We start from the raw sequence: 18,585 nt of genomic DNA on the forward strand, positions 1-18,585 counted from the left end.
CTCGATAGTTCCCGGGCTTTCTTAAATCCCCCTTTTTAGGTAATATCCTGAGGAGACCAGTGTTCCAATCGGTAGGGCAAATTTCGTTCACCCATATATCAACGATAATATCTTTAAGTAGATTAAAACATACGTTGTCCTCAAGTAGAGTTTTGAACATTTGAGGTGTAAGAGACGAATCTCCCGGTGCTTTGTTCTTGAGGCGACCGATGGCTTTACGTATCTCATTGTCATCTGGGGTATAATCAATATTCGGAAAAATCGGTCGTTGTTCTAAGAGGTCTAACACAGATGGATCGAAAGTAGCTGGTCTGTCGTAGAGATTCTCAAAATGGGCACGGAACACATTAGCATTTTCTTCAGGGCTGGTACATCTGTCACCGTTCGGTTTCATCATCATCGTTTGCTTGCTTGGGGGAGGTTTTTCCATTCCCCTTTTTAAAAGTTTAATGCTGTCCCAATATGCCTGAGTACCGGTACGAGTAGTGTCTCTTTGATTTACTTTATCACATACACTTTTAATCCAATTGTTCTTTGCCCTTGAGATGGCAGATTTCAACTGCTTCCGAGCGACACGAAGGTTTTCAGTGGTCCTTCTTGTAACACGATTCATTTTACATAGTATAGCAAGGTTTCTCTTTTCAATCAAATTTGACAATTCAGTTTCATTTTCGGTGAACACGTCTGGACTAACACGAGCTTTTTGTGGCAATACAGTTGAAGCAGCAGAAGTCATAGCAGTAGTGAGAACTTCGTATTTATCAACAAGCGGATTCGAGTGTTGTATTCCATCATGAACTATTCGATTGAAATCTTTACTAGCATCAATGTCATTCAGTAAAACATTACTATCGAGCTTTCTCAGAGGATTACATTGTCGGGATTTTCTAAAGTTCAACATAATTTTCAATCTACATCGAATCGCAAGGTGATCGCTATCAACTAACGGTTGTCTTACTGATGCATCGGTAAAACGGCAAAAGTCTGATTTTTCGGATATAAGATGATCGATTTGATGTGGTAGCTTTGAACGTGGATAAGTCCAAGTTGCATAATTTCGTTTTCGGAAATATGTTGTTATTGCGACAAGGTTCAACGTTTCGAGGAAGGTGAGAAAGCGAACACCGGCTTCATTGCGATGCGGTAAGCCAAATTTTCCGATTGATGGTTTTTCCTCCTCAGGTTTTCTCTCATAGCTAATACCGAGAGATGAGTTACAGTCACATCCTATCAACAAGATATCCTCCTTTGCTTTGTTACGTATACATTGTTCAAGATTATCAAGGAATTCTCTCTAAACATTGTCTTTTGCAACGCCAATTGGAGCATAAGCAGAGATCAAATAAATGCTAACGTTTTTTCCTCGTGCGTCTTGACAAATTAAACGAACAGCCACAATCTGACTACCAAAGTTATTAAATACTGTTCTACCAGAAGCATTCCATGCTCTCGTTGCTTCTTTGCTCAGAACAATAGCAACACCTTCTTTTCCGCGTTTACTTTTATCAACATTTGCATCAAGACCATGCTGAATGAAAGTACAGTTATCGTGCTCAACAATAGAATGGCCGTTAAGCCATGACTCTTGAATACATGCATCAAAGATACGATGGTTATTGATTTGCTTACACAGTTCCTTGGTTTTAACTTTTGACTTCAGTCCTCTGACATTTTGTGAAATTATATCAGTTGTTTTAGTTTTGTTCGCTTTTTGTGGCATTCGGTCTTATTGGCTCGCGACACCAAAGAGTCCGGGAGCTTGAATGTTCTTCTCTGAGGAAAAGTGGCAGACGTAGTCCAGCGATCAAATCCTCCGTTGAGACGAACAGCTCTTCTTTCACCACATTGTGTTGCTCTTTACATCATGTGTTGTTGATTGATGCTTGGTGTGGTGGATCACCCCCAATCACCAAGTTGTGATGGAGGATTTTCTTTCACACCACACCTTCTTTTTAGTTGTATATCTTAGACTCAAATTTGGAGTTATGGTGTATCTTTTTATTTGTGGAACAATTTGAAATAAAAAAATCTTTAAAAAAATTCTAAAAATGAAGATGAAAAGGAAGAAGAAAAAAAGGAAGATCTTGTATAAAAGTGCTATAACTATCATTTTCACTGAAGTGAATCCTCGATCATCGAACGTCATCACTGTGAAAAAAATTCTCAAAAATAATCATTCAGTCAAAAGATATCAAACAAAGTTATAAGCTGATTGACGTCTAAAAACGCTGTTTTCTGCAGTTTTTTGCTGTTTTTTGGGGTCAATCACTTATTAACTTTGTATCATAACTTTATATTGAATAAATATTTTAATGAAATTTCTTCACAGTGATGATCTCCTAAGATAAAAGAATCTCTCCAGTAAAAATGATAGTTATAGCACTTTTCTACAAGATCTTCCCTTTTTTCTTCTTCCTTTTCATCTTCATTTTTAGAATTTTTTTAAAGATTTTTTTATTTCAAATTGTTCCACTCACTAATATCTTTCCAATGATACCAAATTTATAAAGAACGAAGAATTCCTTCAAAAGTTATAGGTAAAAGAAAAAAGAGTGCACACTTATCGTGAATAGACTTTAATTACAATACCTACGATCTCACATGATTAAATTGTCAATAAAACTGAATATTTGACTCAGAAATTTCTAGATAATCGCTTGAACTGCCGATTTTTGCCGGAAAATGGTTTATCTTGAATCTGTCGAGTTGTAGCTCGATTCAAAATGATAATACCTTAAATGTGACAGTGTCCCATTTTCGAAAAAAAACCGGTTCTTTGGCAGTTCCTCGAGATTTGTAGTTTTTTTCTAATTTCTTGCTCAAAGATGTGTATTAACCATGCCCAAATTATGACCTAGTCCGATTTCAATTTCTTTGCTTTATTTTTGCAGATATATCATTTATTATGATTTACCGATTTATCATTTGTTAACCTCATTTACTTTTCCCTTACTTCCTTCTCTCTTCCCCCATCAACAATCAAATTTAACGCGCTATGGCTTTTCGCTGAACGCTATATTGTCTGACTGATTGTTTTCATTTTTCTCCTTATTTCTGTCTGTCTCAGAAAAAGGTCCCCCTCTTTGAAATGAATTTTCTCGAGTTCTATGAAAAGTTAAAGAATCAATCATTTTGGAAAGGGAAATGATAAACTTAAATTTTGAGGGGTCATTTGTCAAATTTGGTCAACTAGATCAAAAGTTTTGATCTAAATGCTAAAACATTGCTTTTCAAAAAATTCTAAGAAAGGCAAGAAGTATTAAATCATCATAAAGAAAATACTTCTTTTATCAATTTATTATAAATGATCAAAGTTTCTTCGTTCTATTCGTGGCCAGTTTTCATTGGCGGTCAACAATCGAGGAGATGTTGAATGACCCCCAAGATCGCCTGACCTCACTGTATATAGCCCATGAGCTAGACACTTTTTGGGGCTTACTCAGCGGAGGAAGCCTCACTATGATTTTCGGAAGCCTTAATTACTATATTTTAAGAAAAATCAGGGTGCTTTTTTCAAACTTACAGCTTTTGACCGAAGTTTTCAACTTTTTTAAGGGGTGGTAAACGCGAAATTTTCATTTTTGATTGGATTCCCTTGAAAATGAAATTACAATGTCATCTTTAAAATAATATATATCGGTGAATAATGTTCAAAAATGCACCAAATTGTCAGGAAATACTCCTAATACATGTTTTTTTTATAAGCATAACGCTTATAAGCATATGAAGGCTCAGGTTTGCAGAATTCCTAAGTATAACATGAGCATATATGTCAGCCTAAAATATTTTTCAAGTGGTCATTTTTATCTGTTTAAAAAGGTTTGGTAGAGGTCAAGTCAAAAATAAGACATTCCACGGCTAGCTACATTCCACTGTTCCCAAAATCTGAACAAGTTTTTACAAAATTTCTGAAATTTCATTTTAAAAACTTGGCTCAGGGTGTATCATAAGCATGATTCATAAGCATATAATAAGCATAAACTATGTCTGGATGCTTTGAGAACTCAAGCATACACGAGCCTGACCAAGGGGCATACACTTGCTTATAAAAAAAACAAAACATGTATACTATAATTTTTAAAAAACTGAAAGAAAAATTTAAAAACAAATTTCTAGGGGGTTTGTACCGGTGTCACAGTAAAATATTACTCCCCAAAATTTATACTCTCCAGTCATTATTTACTGGGAAATAATTACTCCCCAGTAATCTTTTCCCAGGAAATTATTACTTCCGGGAGTATAAATTTACGCGAAAATAATGACTCCCTTCGGGAAATTTTTACTCCCCTGATAGTATACCAAAAAACTGGCATAGATCACCATCAACATTCGGTTTCCTAATCTTTTTTTCCTGTTTATCATGAACAAAAACAATATGGAAACTTTTACTGTTATTTTGACATTTAAATTGAATTTAATTTTCTTGAGTGCGATTTGCTTGGGTTAGAAAATTGAGAGATATTTTAAAAACCTGGCTACATCTTGACACTGCAACACTGTTTTCTTTATTTTGAAATAATTCTTGAAATTTAATTCAAAAAATTCTTGTTCGTAGAGCTTTTTCTTGGCTCAATAAAAATTCTAATAAAAAGGCATCTTTCTTGACTATACTGATTTCGAACCCCCCCCCGTTTATTCAACCCTCCCGTCTATTATATTTTACAGAAATTTCGGACCCCCTCCCCCTTTTATATTTGGACCCCTCTATTATTCGGGTCCTAATTATATGGTTGATTACATTTAGCTTAGATTTGTAAAGGACGAGCGGGGCGATAAATCCGTAATAGCCCCGCTTTTTTGTAATCGCCCTGATGTAAACAAAAATTTCTATTGGTTGAAAGAAAAGTATCGTACGATATTTTGATTGGTTAACAAAATATCGTACGAAATTTTAAAGCCAATCAAAATAAGAGTGTCAGTCGAATGTTTTTTTATAGTTATGAATGTTTTTATAAGTTTCGAAAAGAATAGCGATTGAGTGTTCTTCAATTCTTTTTTTGACCATATAATTAACGCGGAATAACATGGTATTCTCGGGTGATTTTGGATTAATAACCCCTCGTTTCATTGAAATCACTTCAAAATGTTTTCAATGAACCTCGGGGTTATTAATCCCAAATCACCCTCTAAACCATGTTATTACTAGTACTTAGAGTAGAATATTTCAAAAGGAAAAAAAAAATCGCTACAGTGGGGATAGCATTCTTTGATTTTTCCCCGAACGGATGAAAATATTCTTGGCGTCACCAGGGGTACAGTTCAACGGGATGGGTGTGGGTAACAACGGGTCACTTTAACTTATAGATGATTTTATGGCTAGGTTTTCTTTTACAGCAACCACAACAATAAAGTTTATGAATTACAGTATGCATACATTTTTAAAACGTCTCTACTTAGCAAGTGACTTCATTGATTGGAATGTTTAATTCGAATAGGCAATAGCCGGAATTCACCAGGGAGTCATAATTTACTGGGAAAATAACACACTTAATTATCACATCTCATCTCTAAACAGTGTTATTTGGGTTTCTTTACATAAATATATTAGAAATATGAGAAAAATGGCAGGTTTGGGTCCGACTGGGGGGTGTCCGGACCAAAAAACGGTGAAAAACTCCGGTAAATGGCCATTTTTGACCCATTTTAGCCTTACTTTCATATTTGGTCCCTGAAAACGAATATTATGAGTTGTGTGAAAGCGTTCATCCATAAAGTTTTGTAAAGAAAAGGTAAAGTATTGATTTTGGACCATTTCAGGTGGTTTCCGGACCAAAAAAGGCGAGTCTTTGTCTTACAATAAATTTAATACCCTCACACCAGGACACCCGGTATGTCCAATCAGCATCCAGCTTGTTATCAATGTAGTCTTCTAATAGATTAAAAGATCTTTTGAAAAACTGAAAATAATGAAGAAGATGAAAATGCAAAATGATCGAAAGTATGACATGACTCAATTCACTGATATCAAATCTGTATTCAGTTAAGAACATAAGCCTTTGCGGACCATTATCCTAAGAAAATAGATACACACAAAATGGGGAAAATAAGAACATGTTAAGATTAAAAATTTTATGTTCTTATAAAAAAGAACTTGAAGTAAATCTTAAAAAACTCATAAAAAAACAACCTCCTTGAAAAGAAATGGTGAGAGTATACATTACTGAATAAACAAACTCTTTCCTGGTATTGATTTTTCAAGAAAATTTCATGTTTGAACAGAAGCAGGGGCACTTATGAATAAAAACCCACCAAATTTTACTTTTTTTGACTAAACAAGTTTTAAAGCTGGAATTAGCAGCATTTTCAGATGAATACAATAATCTACCTATTCCCTGCTTCCCTAGAGGAGTTTCCCGATTCCCAGTATATCGTACCGTCTCCGTCGCTGAAAAACACACATACATAAACTCGGTAATGTCTCGTTAACTCGAACAAGTTTTCTCGTCCCTTCAGTTAACAATGACTTAACAAATAACAAATTTTTGTTCCCCGCCACAGGTTCGAGTTATGGAGGCTCTATTTAATATTATTTTCTTGATTTATTTGGGGGGGATTGAGGCATTATCTTATAAGAAAATTTAATCTTATGTGCTAAGTTCTCAGGGGGGGTCAAGCCTCAGGGTACTAAAGCATAGCCGGTGGGGTGGGTGTTTTTCCAAAAAAAATTTGATAAGTACCCGGGTACTTTTTGGGTGGGTGGGAAGCCAAGTTTGTTTAATCAAACAAGTACCAGGGTACTAATTGGGTGGGTCTTATTTGAATTTTCTTTGTAAAATAAGTACCTTGACTCAATTTTGGTGAGTACTGGTGAGTAGTTTTATTTTGTTTTCAAGATAATTTAAGGGCTTTGAGACTTAAGTATTGTTAAAAACCTGTGACATTTTTGACTATATAATATTTACATTATTTGTTTTTTGAAAGTTTAAGCATGATTTTGTTCTTAGCATTTTGAATTTGTTCTTTCATTTTTCTGACTTATTACAGCTTTTCAAAAAAATATTGCGAGATAATGTCACCTAAATTCTGCCAAAATAGTCACATGGGCCAGATTTCTACACTTTGATACCACCAGGTAAAGTAGAAAACTCAAAAATTCTGATTTATATCCTATCTTGGCTTCTTTTATTTCAAAAGCTTTCTTACGTTATTACAGTATAGTTGTGGGTTTACTTCTTTATTCAGCTTTATTAAAAAAACCCGCTTAGAAACTTTCTTGTTTTTTTAGCCATTTTCGTATTATATTATTTTGTTTCTATTTACCACAATAGGTTGCTTGATTGCATGCTTTGACCTGATAATAACTTCTCTAAGACATTCTGGGTGGGCACTCACAACAAAGCTCAATGAAGTATAACAAATGGAGTTTAGATTAAAAGTGTTACAGATTCTCGTTTTTAAAGTGAATTTTACTTGGGTCTATTGCAACTGGTTATTTAGTTTACATTAGTTTCTTATTTTATGTTTAGTTTTGCTAATTGGTCAGCCCCAGCTGAGCATTCATTTCGCTATTATTCCGCAGCAGGGTCAGAAAAAAAAAAGTGTTTCCCCGATTTCTAAAGTTTTCATCCGATCGGGTTAAGTTTGGTTTCCCGACCTGTGTATTTGCTTTTTTAGGGCAGCGTTCCGGTTGGGATACGCTTTCAATTTATCCAATCGGGCTAAGTTTGGTTTCCCGATATGTGTCAAAAACAATTCAATATGGCTGCCAAGGCGCTGCTTTTTCGTTCGTTCGGTGTTTATCTCTTGCCAGCTTTTATTTATGCAATCATTATATCTTGTTGAAGTGGCTTTTAAACTTATAACTAAGGAAGATACAACACTGGAGTTAGATTATAAGGATGTTCTTTTCTTTAAAGTATGAAGATTTCAACTTATTTGCTCAAGTTTTTTCCTGAATTGTGAATTATTTTGTAGCATGAAAACATATTTTTTCATTTTGGAATTGAATATAGAATAACCACCAACAATTACTGGAATTTGATGGAATGTATATATATTACAGTTCACAGCTTAATTATCTGATTATTCACAAAAATAATGTTTTCTCGAACTTGGTGTTTTCTTTTGATTTGATAGCTAGACATTTAATATGCTTGTTATTCTGGACTTGGAGATAATATTGATTGCGTAAATGGAAATTGATCAAGTATATTAAAGTACAGCTTCTATGTAAATTTGAGAAAGAACGAAGTACTTCATCAAATTATTGACGCAAAAATGATTTTTTTCTAGACTTGCGTTATTCACTGGCGGTTACGTTTCGTTTGTTTTTTTGGACCGACTTGGAGATAATTATGATAAAGCGTGAATGGAAATTGATCAAGTATATTAAAGTACAGCTCCTATGTAAATTTGAGAAAGAACGAAGTTCTTCATCAAATTATTGACGCAAAAATGATTTTTTTCTAGACTTGCGTTTTTCACTGGCAGTTACGTTTGTTTTTTTGGACCGACTTGGAGATAATTATGATAAAGCGTAAAAGGAAATTGATCAAGTATATTAAAGTACAGCTCCTATGTAAATTTGAGAAAGAACGAAGTTCTTCATCAAATTATTGACGCAAAAATGATTTTTTTCTAGACTTGCGTTTTCACTGGCAGTTACGTTTGTTTTTTTGGACCGACTTGGAGATAATTATGATAAAGCGTAAATGGAAATTGATCAAGTATATTAAAGTACAGCTCCTATGTAAATTTGAGAAACAACGAAGTTCTTCATCAAATTATTGACGCAAAAATGATTTTTTCTAGACTTGCGTTTTTCACTGGCAGTTACGTTTGTTTTTTTGGACCGACTTGGAGATAATTATGATAAAGCGTAAAAGGAAATTGATCAAGTATATTAAAGTACAGCTCCTATGTAAATTCATAGAGGTATAAAGAAAGACAGGAGATGAATTTGTCGGTAATTGGTCGTTAAAGTCTTTTGATTTCTTTTATGTAATAAATCAAAAGAAATTCTAGGCTCGCCCGATGAAATAGGACTTTTTAGTAGAACTCAAGTTTGCTCTGAACATTCTTACTATCAGCATCGAAGATTTCCAGCCTTTTAATATACGAGAATAAAATAAAATTTAGCTCCACGGAATAAGTTTGCGTTCAATTTTGTCATCCATTAAATTTTGTTTTGAAAAGATATTTTCTCAAGCCAGAAAATGAAAAGTTCTTTATAAGCACACATAATTTCAGACCCAATTTGTAGACAAAAAGTCGCTGGAGAATTTTGGAGGTAAGTATTAAGCAATAGAGTTCACCTTGAAGAAAATGTTGATCGAAAAATTTTGTCATTTGATGAAGGATTGCAAAGTTTACAGGCCCTTTTTTAATCCAAATATTTTCTTACACCAATGTCAGAAACAATGAATCTCGTCCCATTTTATTTCCAACACTTAAGTTAGCCAATAAGATTTTACCTATCAACAAAAGAGTTCATTAAAAATGCACGATATTTGAGATTATGAGCATGCATACCTCGTAATATTTTTAATCGTAGGGCGAGCATGGTTACAATAGCATACTTCTCCTGTTTCTTTATACCTCCATGGTAAATTTGAGAAAGAACGAAGTTCTTCATCAAATTATTGACGCAAAAATGATTTTTTTCTAGACTTGCGTTTTCACTGGCAGTTACGTTTGTTTTTTTGGACCGACTTGGAGATAATTATGATAAAGCGTAAATGGAAATTGATCAAGTATATTAAAGTACAGCTCCTATGTAAATTTGAGAAACAACGAAGTTCTTCATCAAATTATTGACGCAAAAATGATTTTTTCTAGACTTGCGTTTTTCACTGGCAGTTACGTTTGTTTTTTTTTTTTTTTTTGCTTTTATTTGGTTGAGTCGCAGGAGGCTTTGAGGCCTATTTTCGCAACTATAGACGCTTTCAATGAGCGCCCCGTCAGCACCTTGGACTGACTACCCAATTCTCCTCACATGGCATGGGTTGACCCGGGCGAAGGTTCATTCACTTGCCAAGTGAACCGCTGCGAGTGGGAATCGAACCTCAGTCGCCTGTGCAGCAACCAAGGTCAATGACCACTATACCATTTTTTGGATCGACTTGGAGATAATTATGATAAAGCGTAAATGGAAATTGATCAAGTATATTAAAGTACCGCTCATATGTGAATTTGAGAAAGACCGAAGTTCTTCATCAAATTATTGACGTAAAAATGATTTTTTCACTGGGATAGACCTTTTTTTAAAGAGGCAGCCATGTTGAATAATTATGTACTCCAGCATAAAAACAATGATACAGCCATGCATAATTACTGTATCATGCATATTCTAAAAATTATGCATGGCTGTATCATTGTTTTTATGCTGGAGTACATAATTATTCAACATGGCTGCCTCTTTAAAAAAAGGTCTATTTGAAAGCAGACACTTGCATTTCATTTTGTTCTTTTTGACTTGGAGATAATTATGATCAAGCGTAAATGGAAATTAATCAAGTATATATATTTAAAGTGCAGCTCCTATGTAAATTTCAGAAAGGCTGAAGTATTCTTCATCAAATTATTGACAAAAATTATGTTTTTCTAGACTTGCATTTTTCAACTGTGATTTGATGGCGGACACTACAACATTCTTAATTGTAAATGTATAATTGATCCCCCCCCCCCCCCCCCCCCCCCCCCCCCCCCCCCCCCCCCTCCCCCCCCCCCCCCCCCCCCCCCCCTTAAATATTTTTTAATAGATAAATATTGCACTTTTAAGCATATTTAGGCTCAGATTAGGGAAAATACAGTACAATAATTACAGTCTTTCTGGGACGACACCGGGTATGCTAAACATAAAACTTTAAATTTGAATAAATTTTAAATAGTATTTTGGGTGTCGGTGTAAACCTCTTTTGAATTTTTCATTGCTTATTATAAAAAACATGTAGTTTTAAGCTAAACTATTTCTCTGGAGTTAAGATGAATAAGAATGACACCATTTAACTTTACTGATTTACAGCATTCTTCGTTTTTGAAACTTTTTTTTTTGAACTGGTGACTTTTTTTTGAATCTGTTTGATGCTGTTTCTGTTCAGTATATCTAATTTTATTATCTAATATTTATCCTAATTAAGAGACGAATAATTATTCTGTCATACAGATTGTAACATGGCATATTTTCGTTAATCCATATTGTATACAAACGTAAATTTGATGATTTTTTTACTCTCGTTTTAGTATTTCATATCAATTTTTAACAACATATCTTTCTAATCATATTAAGCAATTTAGGCTGACCTTCCAGCGCAGCTGGTTTATTTACTCTGGTTTATACTTTTTATATTTCCAGATATTTCAGAAACTAGATCTTTTGTTAAAACTGTTCTAAGATTTTGTAAGATTGTGAAAAAGTGCTTTTACATTGTTTTCATCTGTTTTCATGTTTAAAAAATAAGGCAATCAATATACCCGAATGTATTACTGTAAATTACGCCTGGCTTATTAGTTGGGCTAATAGTAAAGGAAAATTAAAATTAACAGTTATAAGGGTGGGTTTAATTTTGATGAGTGTAGAATTGAGAAAGATTAATAAGTAATAAATTTATTTTTTGTAGGTATAGGGTCTAAGAAGGAAAAGTCCTTAAGTACCCGGGTACTTTTTGGGTTGGTATGGGGTCTAGAAAAGAAAAGTCCTTAAGTACCCGGGTGCTTTTTGGGTGGGTATAGGGTCTAGAAGGGAAAAGTCATTAAGTACCCGGGTACTTATTTGGGTGGGTGGTATGAGTCAAAAGTTTTTTTAGATAAGTACCCTCTCTAGGCTATGCTTTAGTACCCTGAGGCTTGACCCCCCCTGAAGTTCTTCATGTTTTATTTAAGTTTAATTCATGATAATGTAATTTCCATCAAACCAGCTTGAAAAAAGTGATTCTATGACAAGTTAGGGGCATTCAATAGCAACTTCCGTTCATCATCTTTTTCAAGACCCTGCCTGACCCCTTCTTCAAAAGGGAAAGTAAACTTTACAGCCTTGGCCCCTTGTTCGTTTTTGGACCTACCCCGGTGGGGTAGAGGTCCTATAAATTAACCTGTGTTAGTCCGTCCGTTCGTTCGTCTGTTACCAACTTTTCTCAGGATTGAATCATAGGAATCTTTTGATTTTTGGTACAAAGGTGCAAAATGGTAGTGGCCAAAATGTGACGGAGCCCGATTTTCGAAAAAAAAATTTTGGGGCAAATTTGGGCCAAAAAACGACTAAAAAACAGGTTTTTGGACTTTGTGAAAAATTGGATCATTAATTTTTTCTGATTTTTTGCATGAAAGTAGGCTAACATCATTGGTAAGAGATAGCTCAAGCAGATTTTTGCAAAAAATTTTGTTGGCTCAAAAAACGCATGTTTATCTATAAGAATCACTATTAATAAGCATACATCAATGTTCTTAGTCAAATTACTCAATTTTTTTATGAGATAGATGCTTTTTTTGCTCACGAGGGCTTACTTTTGAAGAATATGTGTGTTTAGACATGAAATTTTGGTTACTTGGCGTGTTTTTATAGAAAAACTGGCCAAATTCGATATTTTTTTATAAGCACATTATCAATTACTTAGGTATTAGCTTTTCTCGAGATTGGTTCTTTCATTCTTTATGATTTTTTGCACAAAGATGCATAACTATAAACCCTCAAATGTGACGGAGCCCGATTTTCAAAAGAAAATGTTTTTGGGTAAATTTGGGCCAAAAACGGCTAAAATAACGGGTTTTTTGGACTTTGTGAAAAATTGGATCCTTGATTTTTTCAGATTTTTTGCATGAAAATAGGTAAAAGATGGCTCAAGCAGATTTTTGCAAAACAATTTTGTTGGCTCAAAAAACGCATGTTGATCTATAAGAATCACTATTAATAAGCATACATCAATGTTCTTAGTCAAATTACTCAATTCTTTGATGAGATAGATGTTTTTTTTGCTCACGAAGTCTTGAATATGAAAGAATAATTCACGATCATGAAATTTTGTTTTCTAAACGTTTTTTTTTATAAGAAACAAACGACTAATTTTAATAGATCGTCACTATTTGTGTTCTGAATGATCTTTTAACGGTCATGCCCACGTATATATCAATTATATGTGTTAAATTCATAACCAGGTAGGTCCATAAAAGTATCACTTGTTATTTCCTTTTTAGCTACCCCTCTTCCCCTCGGGGACGAACGTACTTTTTGAATCTCCCCTTTTAGTTTGATTGTTGCCAAGTAGTCACGTTTTAGATCTCTTTTGACAAAAGTTTAACGAAAATCTAAACGTATGTAAAACACGAAAACATGTGTACGGTCCAGATACTTTCATTTCGCTGAGTGTGCGTTGAATGAAATGAGGATTTGTCTTCACCGCAGCATAATATGTGATATTCATACGCTGTGAAACTCACGGTTAAAAAATATAGTATTATTTAAGCCCAAAATACCTCAGTTTTGCTTTCGAAATATAATTTTAGGATAATTTTAGGCTTAAAGTTAACCTCTTCCTCGTGTATTACTGATGGACACCAGAGGATACTTGAGAAGGATTTTGTAGAGGTAAGAAGTTGTAGATTATGCAGTTTGTGAACTTTATAATTATTATCTTATCGGGGAAAAATGCGTTTTATTTAGTTGGTTTTTTTTTTCGTCTGGAAAAAAATTTGTCACCTAGAGGCATTTTCGTCACTTTGCCCCAACCAAAATTTCAAATTCATCACTTTCACCCAACTAAACTGTCCAAAAGATTTTTCCTTCACTAGCTCGAAAATGCATCTTGTAATTCGACTTTTAAAGTACTACTTAATTTCGGTAAGAAGTGGTGAGTGTGTGAAACCCGATTGTCATGATTTTCATTGTTTGAAAAGCGATGTTTTTTCTTCACGATTTTTTTCCGGGACAGTGTACTTTAAATATTGCAAAATATAACTAAAGAGGTTTGAGCACTAAAGTAGGCGTATATGATTCCAAATGATGTTTGATCAGTAGAAAGTAGAGTCAATACACTTTGAAAGTTCTGATATATGAGAACAAGATAAGAACAAGAGATTTATTTTGAACCAACATATCGTCGACATTAACGAATTCAAAAAAGGTAAGAATTCGAAAGAAAAGGTAACGGGTCTTGAATAAATTCAATTTATTCTTTGCAATTTTGAGTTGACAATCTATAGACATGTCAGTTTTTGTAACCGATACAAGATTTGAAACGTTTATATTGTCAGCCTGTGGGTTTTCTACAAGTAGTGCCGTATCTATCGGGAGGGTGTAGATTGGGTTTCGAAAAAGCTTCAAATTTTGTCAATCTTGTTTTCTTGTCGAAAATTCACTTCTATGCCTCTGAATAGGCGCAAAATTAATATTAATAAAAATCCACGAAGCCTTAAAAGGTTCTTTATATGTTCTTAATATTTTGATCATCTTAGTCGTATGTTCTTATAGAAAAACGTGTATTACATTATACAAACGTTCTATGGCGAAAATTTTTATCCTCTACTTTTCAGATGTGGTTCAAATTATGTTGTATTGCTTTGATGGTTGCAATCGCGACAGCCAAGGTAAACCTTTTGATCAAACTTGACAATCCAAATAAACTGAATGCTATAATTTATGTGTGAATTTTAATATCATCGTTTGGGTCATTTGAGCCGGGTATCTAGCTGCATGAAGGCTAGCTGTTAACAAGCCCCCCCCCCCTGAGGAAACCAATATTTGGTGGAAAGATGAAAAAGTTGGAAAAAGGGCATCGCAGGCCAAAGTTTTACAATTTTTGTAGCAATACTTTTAACCTGGTCATTAAGTTTCTCAATAAATGGAAAGGTTCACTTTTAAACCGTCTCCGGAACTAAAGAATAAGAAACCCCTATTAGCTCATTAGAAAAGCTAAGAATCTCTTCCTAGTAAAACAGTAGACTTTCGACTCACTCGATAACGAAATAAGTTTAAAAACGGTCAAAATCTAAAAACTGTTTCTCATAAAAATCTGCTTTTTATCCTACACAAATTTTGTGATCCACTTGTCTACGCTACTGCAAATTCAAACTGGGCATAACAGGAGGACTGTATATTATATATTATCAATGCCTATCACGTGTCAAAATTTGAAAAGGATTGAATAAATAGTTCAGAAGTTATCAGTACTTTAAAATGTTTCACAATAAAGTCATAAAACCTGATCTGTACTGACCCTAAAATTTTGCACAAGTACTCTTAATAAGATTTTGTTAAAAGTCAAAAAGTTTCAAGTCGTTTAAAAGCTTTTTCTTCGAGATATACACAAAAGAATTCCAGCGTGGTAGATCCTCCCCCCCCCGGGCTAATAGGGTTAACATCCCATGTCGGATACATCCGTCATCGGCTTTGGATGAGTTAAAACCCACAGAATTTGATCACAAATTATTAGACCCATTACCTAGAAATACCTTCATTTAAGTGGCAATCCCCATTTAGGAAAATGGAAAATTCTTGCTTAGGGTTCAGTAAAATCCAAGGCTACCCTCTAGAAAAGTGAAAATATTTAAATATAAGTCAGATTGATGTATTATTTAAATGACATTCCTTAACCTTCAGGATGAATTTCGCGGTGATGATCTGAGAAAACGTGAAAAACGAGCTGTTCGGAATTTTGGTTTGTGTAACCGTGTCCAGACCTATGGCCCTTCTCCAATCCGCAATTGTATCAAGGCAAAACGAATGGATTTAGTCAAGGTGAAATGTCAGTTTACATTCAAATCACCAATCTCTGGTTCAGTAACAGTTGTTTGTGAACGGAAGCCAAAAGTTGGTTGGTCTTGCCCTATATCATCAAATGTCGCCATATTGAAGTGCTGTGATATATTCTGTGATTTGTGAAATAAAATCATAATTACTTTGAAATAATATCTCCAAATAATAAAAATTGTCAGTTTAATGTTTTCTCCCCTAAAGCGGTGCCCTTTCATCATGTTAACCATATTCATACTAGGCTTTTAGGCTTTTCCTTTTGATCTAGTAGTAATCTTTTTGGATGAAATTTAACATACAAAATCTTTGTCATAAAAGGTAACTTTTGACAAAATATTTTTTGATGTCATAACTCTTCATGCCCAAAGTGAGCAAAAACTTTGTTCTTCTAAATAGCTATTGTATTGTAACAAAGGCTTCAGAAAAATTTTTTTTTGTGTTACTTTACTGTCAGAAATGTCATCAAGATGTGAAAATTTATAGGGTGTTCAGGATTATTTCACATTGTCACTAGCTGGGAGACCCGTCTACTCTGTTCGCGTGGTTTCGAAGTATAGCATTTAGTTAAAACGAATAATAATGTAGAAATCTCGATAGAAATAACCGTAGCGTATAACTAGTAGTATTTTTGTAGATGCCAAATCTGTCCGCAGAATTCTATCGGCTGTTAAACAATTGTTGAAATCACGTGATATTATTGTTTTGATTGGAAGTGCGCGAAGCTGATTGGCTAACCTTATCAACGGCTTTTTTGGCACGAAATTTAAACCAAATGTAAACAAATTCAAACTGGGTCAAAAATACCATACTTTCAATGAGTAGCTTCTGATGGGATTTTTGCTTATGTGTTGTAAGTTTGAGTAGAGAGTATGGATCTCCAGACTAAGTTGTCACTTGCAGCACTTTTTTATTTCTACTGAATGACATGATACAATTGTCAGCGAGTGAACTTGTGAGCGCTATCAGTATAGAAAAAAGCTTTTTTGACATGTTCATAAACATATTCTTCTACCAAGCAATTTTTGCTAATATGTAACATGACATGTAGTAAGTAGCATACTTTTTTTTCAAAAACTGAAAAGAAAGTTCAAAAATCACTTTCATTCATACATGTGTCAAATTTTTCATGTTTTTTTTCCAATCATTCGTATAATTAGTCACGGGTTAAAAAATGAGAATTTTGAATTTATTTTTTTTCCATCATGTTTGGGAATAAATGAACTACCATTGGACAAAATTTGATGGTTATGCCATTTCTAATTCAAATGTTATGAGGTCCCCCTCCATTCCAGTTTACCGTTACAAAAAAGCTCACTCCAAGTAGGGTTAATTACATTAGGAGGTATTGCCAACTCTATAAATCTATTTTCTTATAGAAAATAGCCCGAAAGACTTACTAAGGCTTACAACTTAAGTAAAAGGTTAAAGACATCCGAAGACTTCAGGGGTGGTAAATTTATCACAAAGATTATTTTGAAAGAATCATCAGGGATATGTAATAGCGGAGCTAGATAACGCACATTTGAAAAAGCCCTTGTTCTATCTCTGTACCCTGACATTAAAATTCGATATGAAATTTGACTTTTTTAATTGCAAACCTCGTGAAATTAGGATTTCCTCTAAGCCAATGATTTTGCTGCTGCCACTGTATTTATCGTTCACGATTAAAACCTTTTAATTATCAAGAGGGTCTGTAAAACATTCAGCCTGGACAATTTCAATTGAAATATCTTGAAATACCAAGCTTGAATTGAAGTCAAGCTTTCATAGTTTCTACCACCCCACTACATTAAGGGGGAGGGTCTTGGGTTTTGATGAACCAAAAGCAAAGGGGTGTTAAAAGTTTGACTTTCCTAAGGGGGGGGGTTGCCAGTTAAGGGGGTTTTCATCATCGTATAATAGTAAAAAGCCGACAAAAATTAGAAGGGTTTAGTGGGAGAAAAACAATACCTAAGTCTTTTGTCGAATAGAGATTGTCTCGCATGAGAATACCTTATCAGCCAAAACTTAGTCGGCCCTAAGTGATTAAATTTTGGTTTGGTGACTTAATTTAGGACCGACTAAAAATTTGGGCCGACTAAGAATTTAGAAATGGCCAAAACTTAGTTATTAGTCGGTCCTTAGTGACTGAATTTTGACATGGTGACTAAAATTAGGGCCGACTAATAATTAAGGCCGACTAAGTTTTGCCTGATAAGGTATATAGAGCAGTGCAGAAAAAATAGTATTTTCAACTGAGTTAGTTCGACAACCACAGAAAGGGTCTAAAGTATCACGAAAACCATGCCTAAAATTTTACTCGTTGAGATGACTAAACCCTACCCGAAGTCGATTTATAAAGAGCACACCTTGATTGTCAGAAACATCAAAAAATGTGATTGTTTGGGTCACAGAAATTAAAAAATGGCATTCTTAAAGGTCTTAACAGAAGGTAGATTTCTTATATTACCGTCCAGGACATTCCACTGGAATATGCAGTGAGGAAAATACCAAGTTTTCTTTTCGTATCATTGAAAGTGATCTGGTTTAACATTTTTATTTAGTGGACACCTTAATGGTATAAATGGAAACTCGGTTGGAAGCTTGGACTCTTTTGTTTAGGTAATAGATTTATTAAAAGATCAAGCGACATATCGGCACATATTGCCTTTCACTATCCTTGGACCATTGAAAAGTTGCGAATTTCTGAAAGGTCAATCTGGACCAATGATTGGAAGTAACACATCGGCACACATTTCTTCTTTAGAAAGATGATCGTCAAAAATTAAACCTATGAAAAATCATGTGGGATGGCCCAATAGCAGGCTGTGTAAAGATCAATGAAAGTGGCACTCAAGGCCCTCTTACGAAAGTAAAAATCAAACATTTGGCAATACTGATCAAACTTTCATTCTACCGTTTTT

At 34.2% G+C, this 18,585-nt stretch overlaps 2 protein-coding genes across 2 annotated transcripts in view; both read left to right on the plus strand.

Moving 5' to 3' along the window:
- LOC136812327 (bifunctional 3'-5' exonuclease/ATP-dependent helicase WRN-like) overlaps positions 1–18,585 on the plus strand; it is a 92,830-nt gene that overhangs the window by 60,109 nt on the left and 14,136 nt on the right. The window lies entirely within an intron of this gene.
- Positions 14,005–15,857, plus strand: LOC136812332 (uncharacterized). The gene is made up of 3 exons (XM_067068831.1): positions 14,005–14,074; positions 14,464–14,517; positions 15,530–15,857. The coding sequence occupies exons 2-3, from the start codon at positions 14,464–14,466 to the stop codon at positions 15,809–15,811; spliced, it is 336 nt and encodes a 111-aa protein (XP_066924932.1). The 5' UTR covers positions 14,005–14,074; the 3' UTR covers positions 15,812–15,857.

This window comes from Clytia hemisphaerica, unplaced genomic scaffold, assembly GCF_902728285.1.
Source record: "Clytia hemisphaerica strain Z4C2 unplaced genomic scaffold, Clytia hemisphaerica genome assembly, whole genome shotgun sequence".
NCBI lineage: Eukaryota > Metazoa > Cnidaria > Hydrozoa > Leptothecata > Clytiidae > Clytia > Clytia hemisphaerica.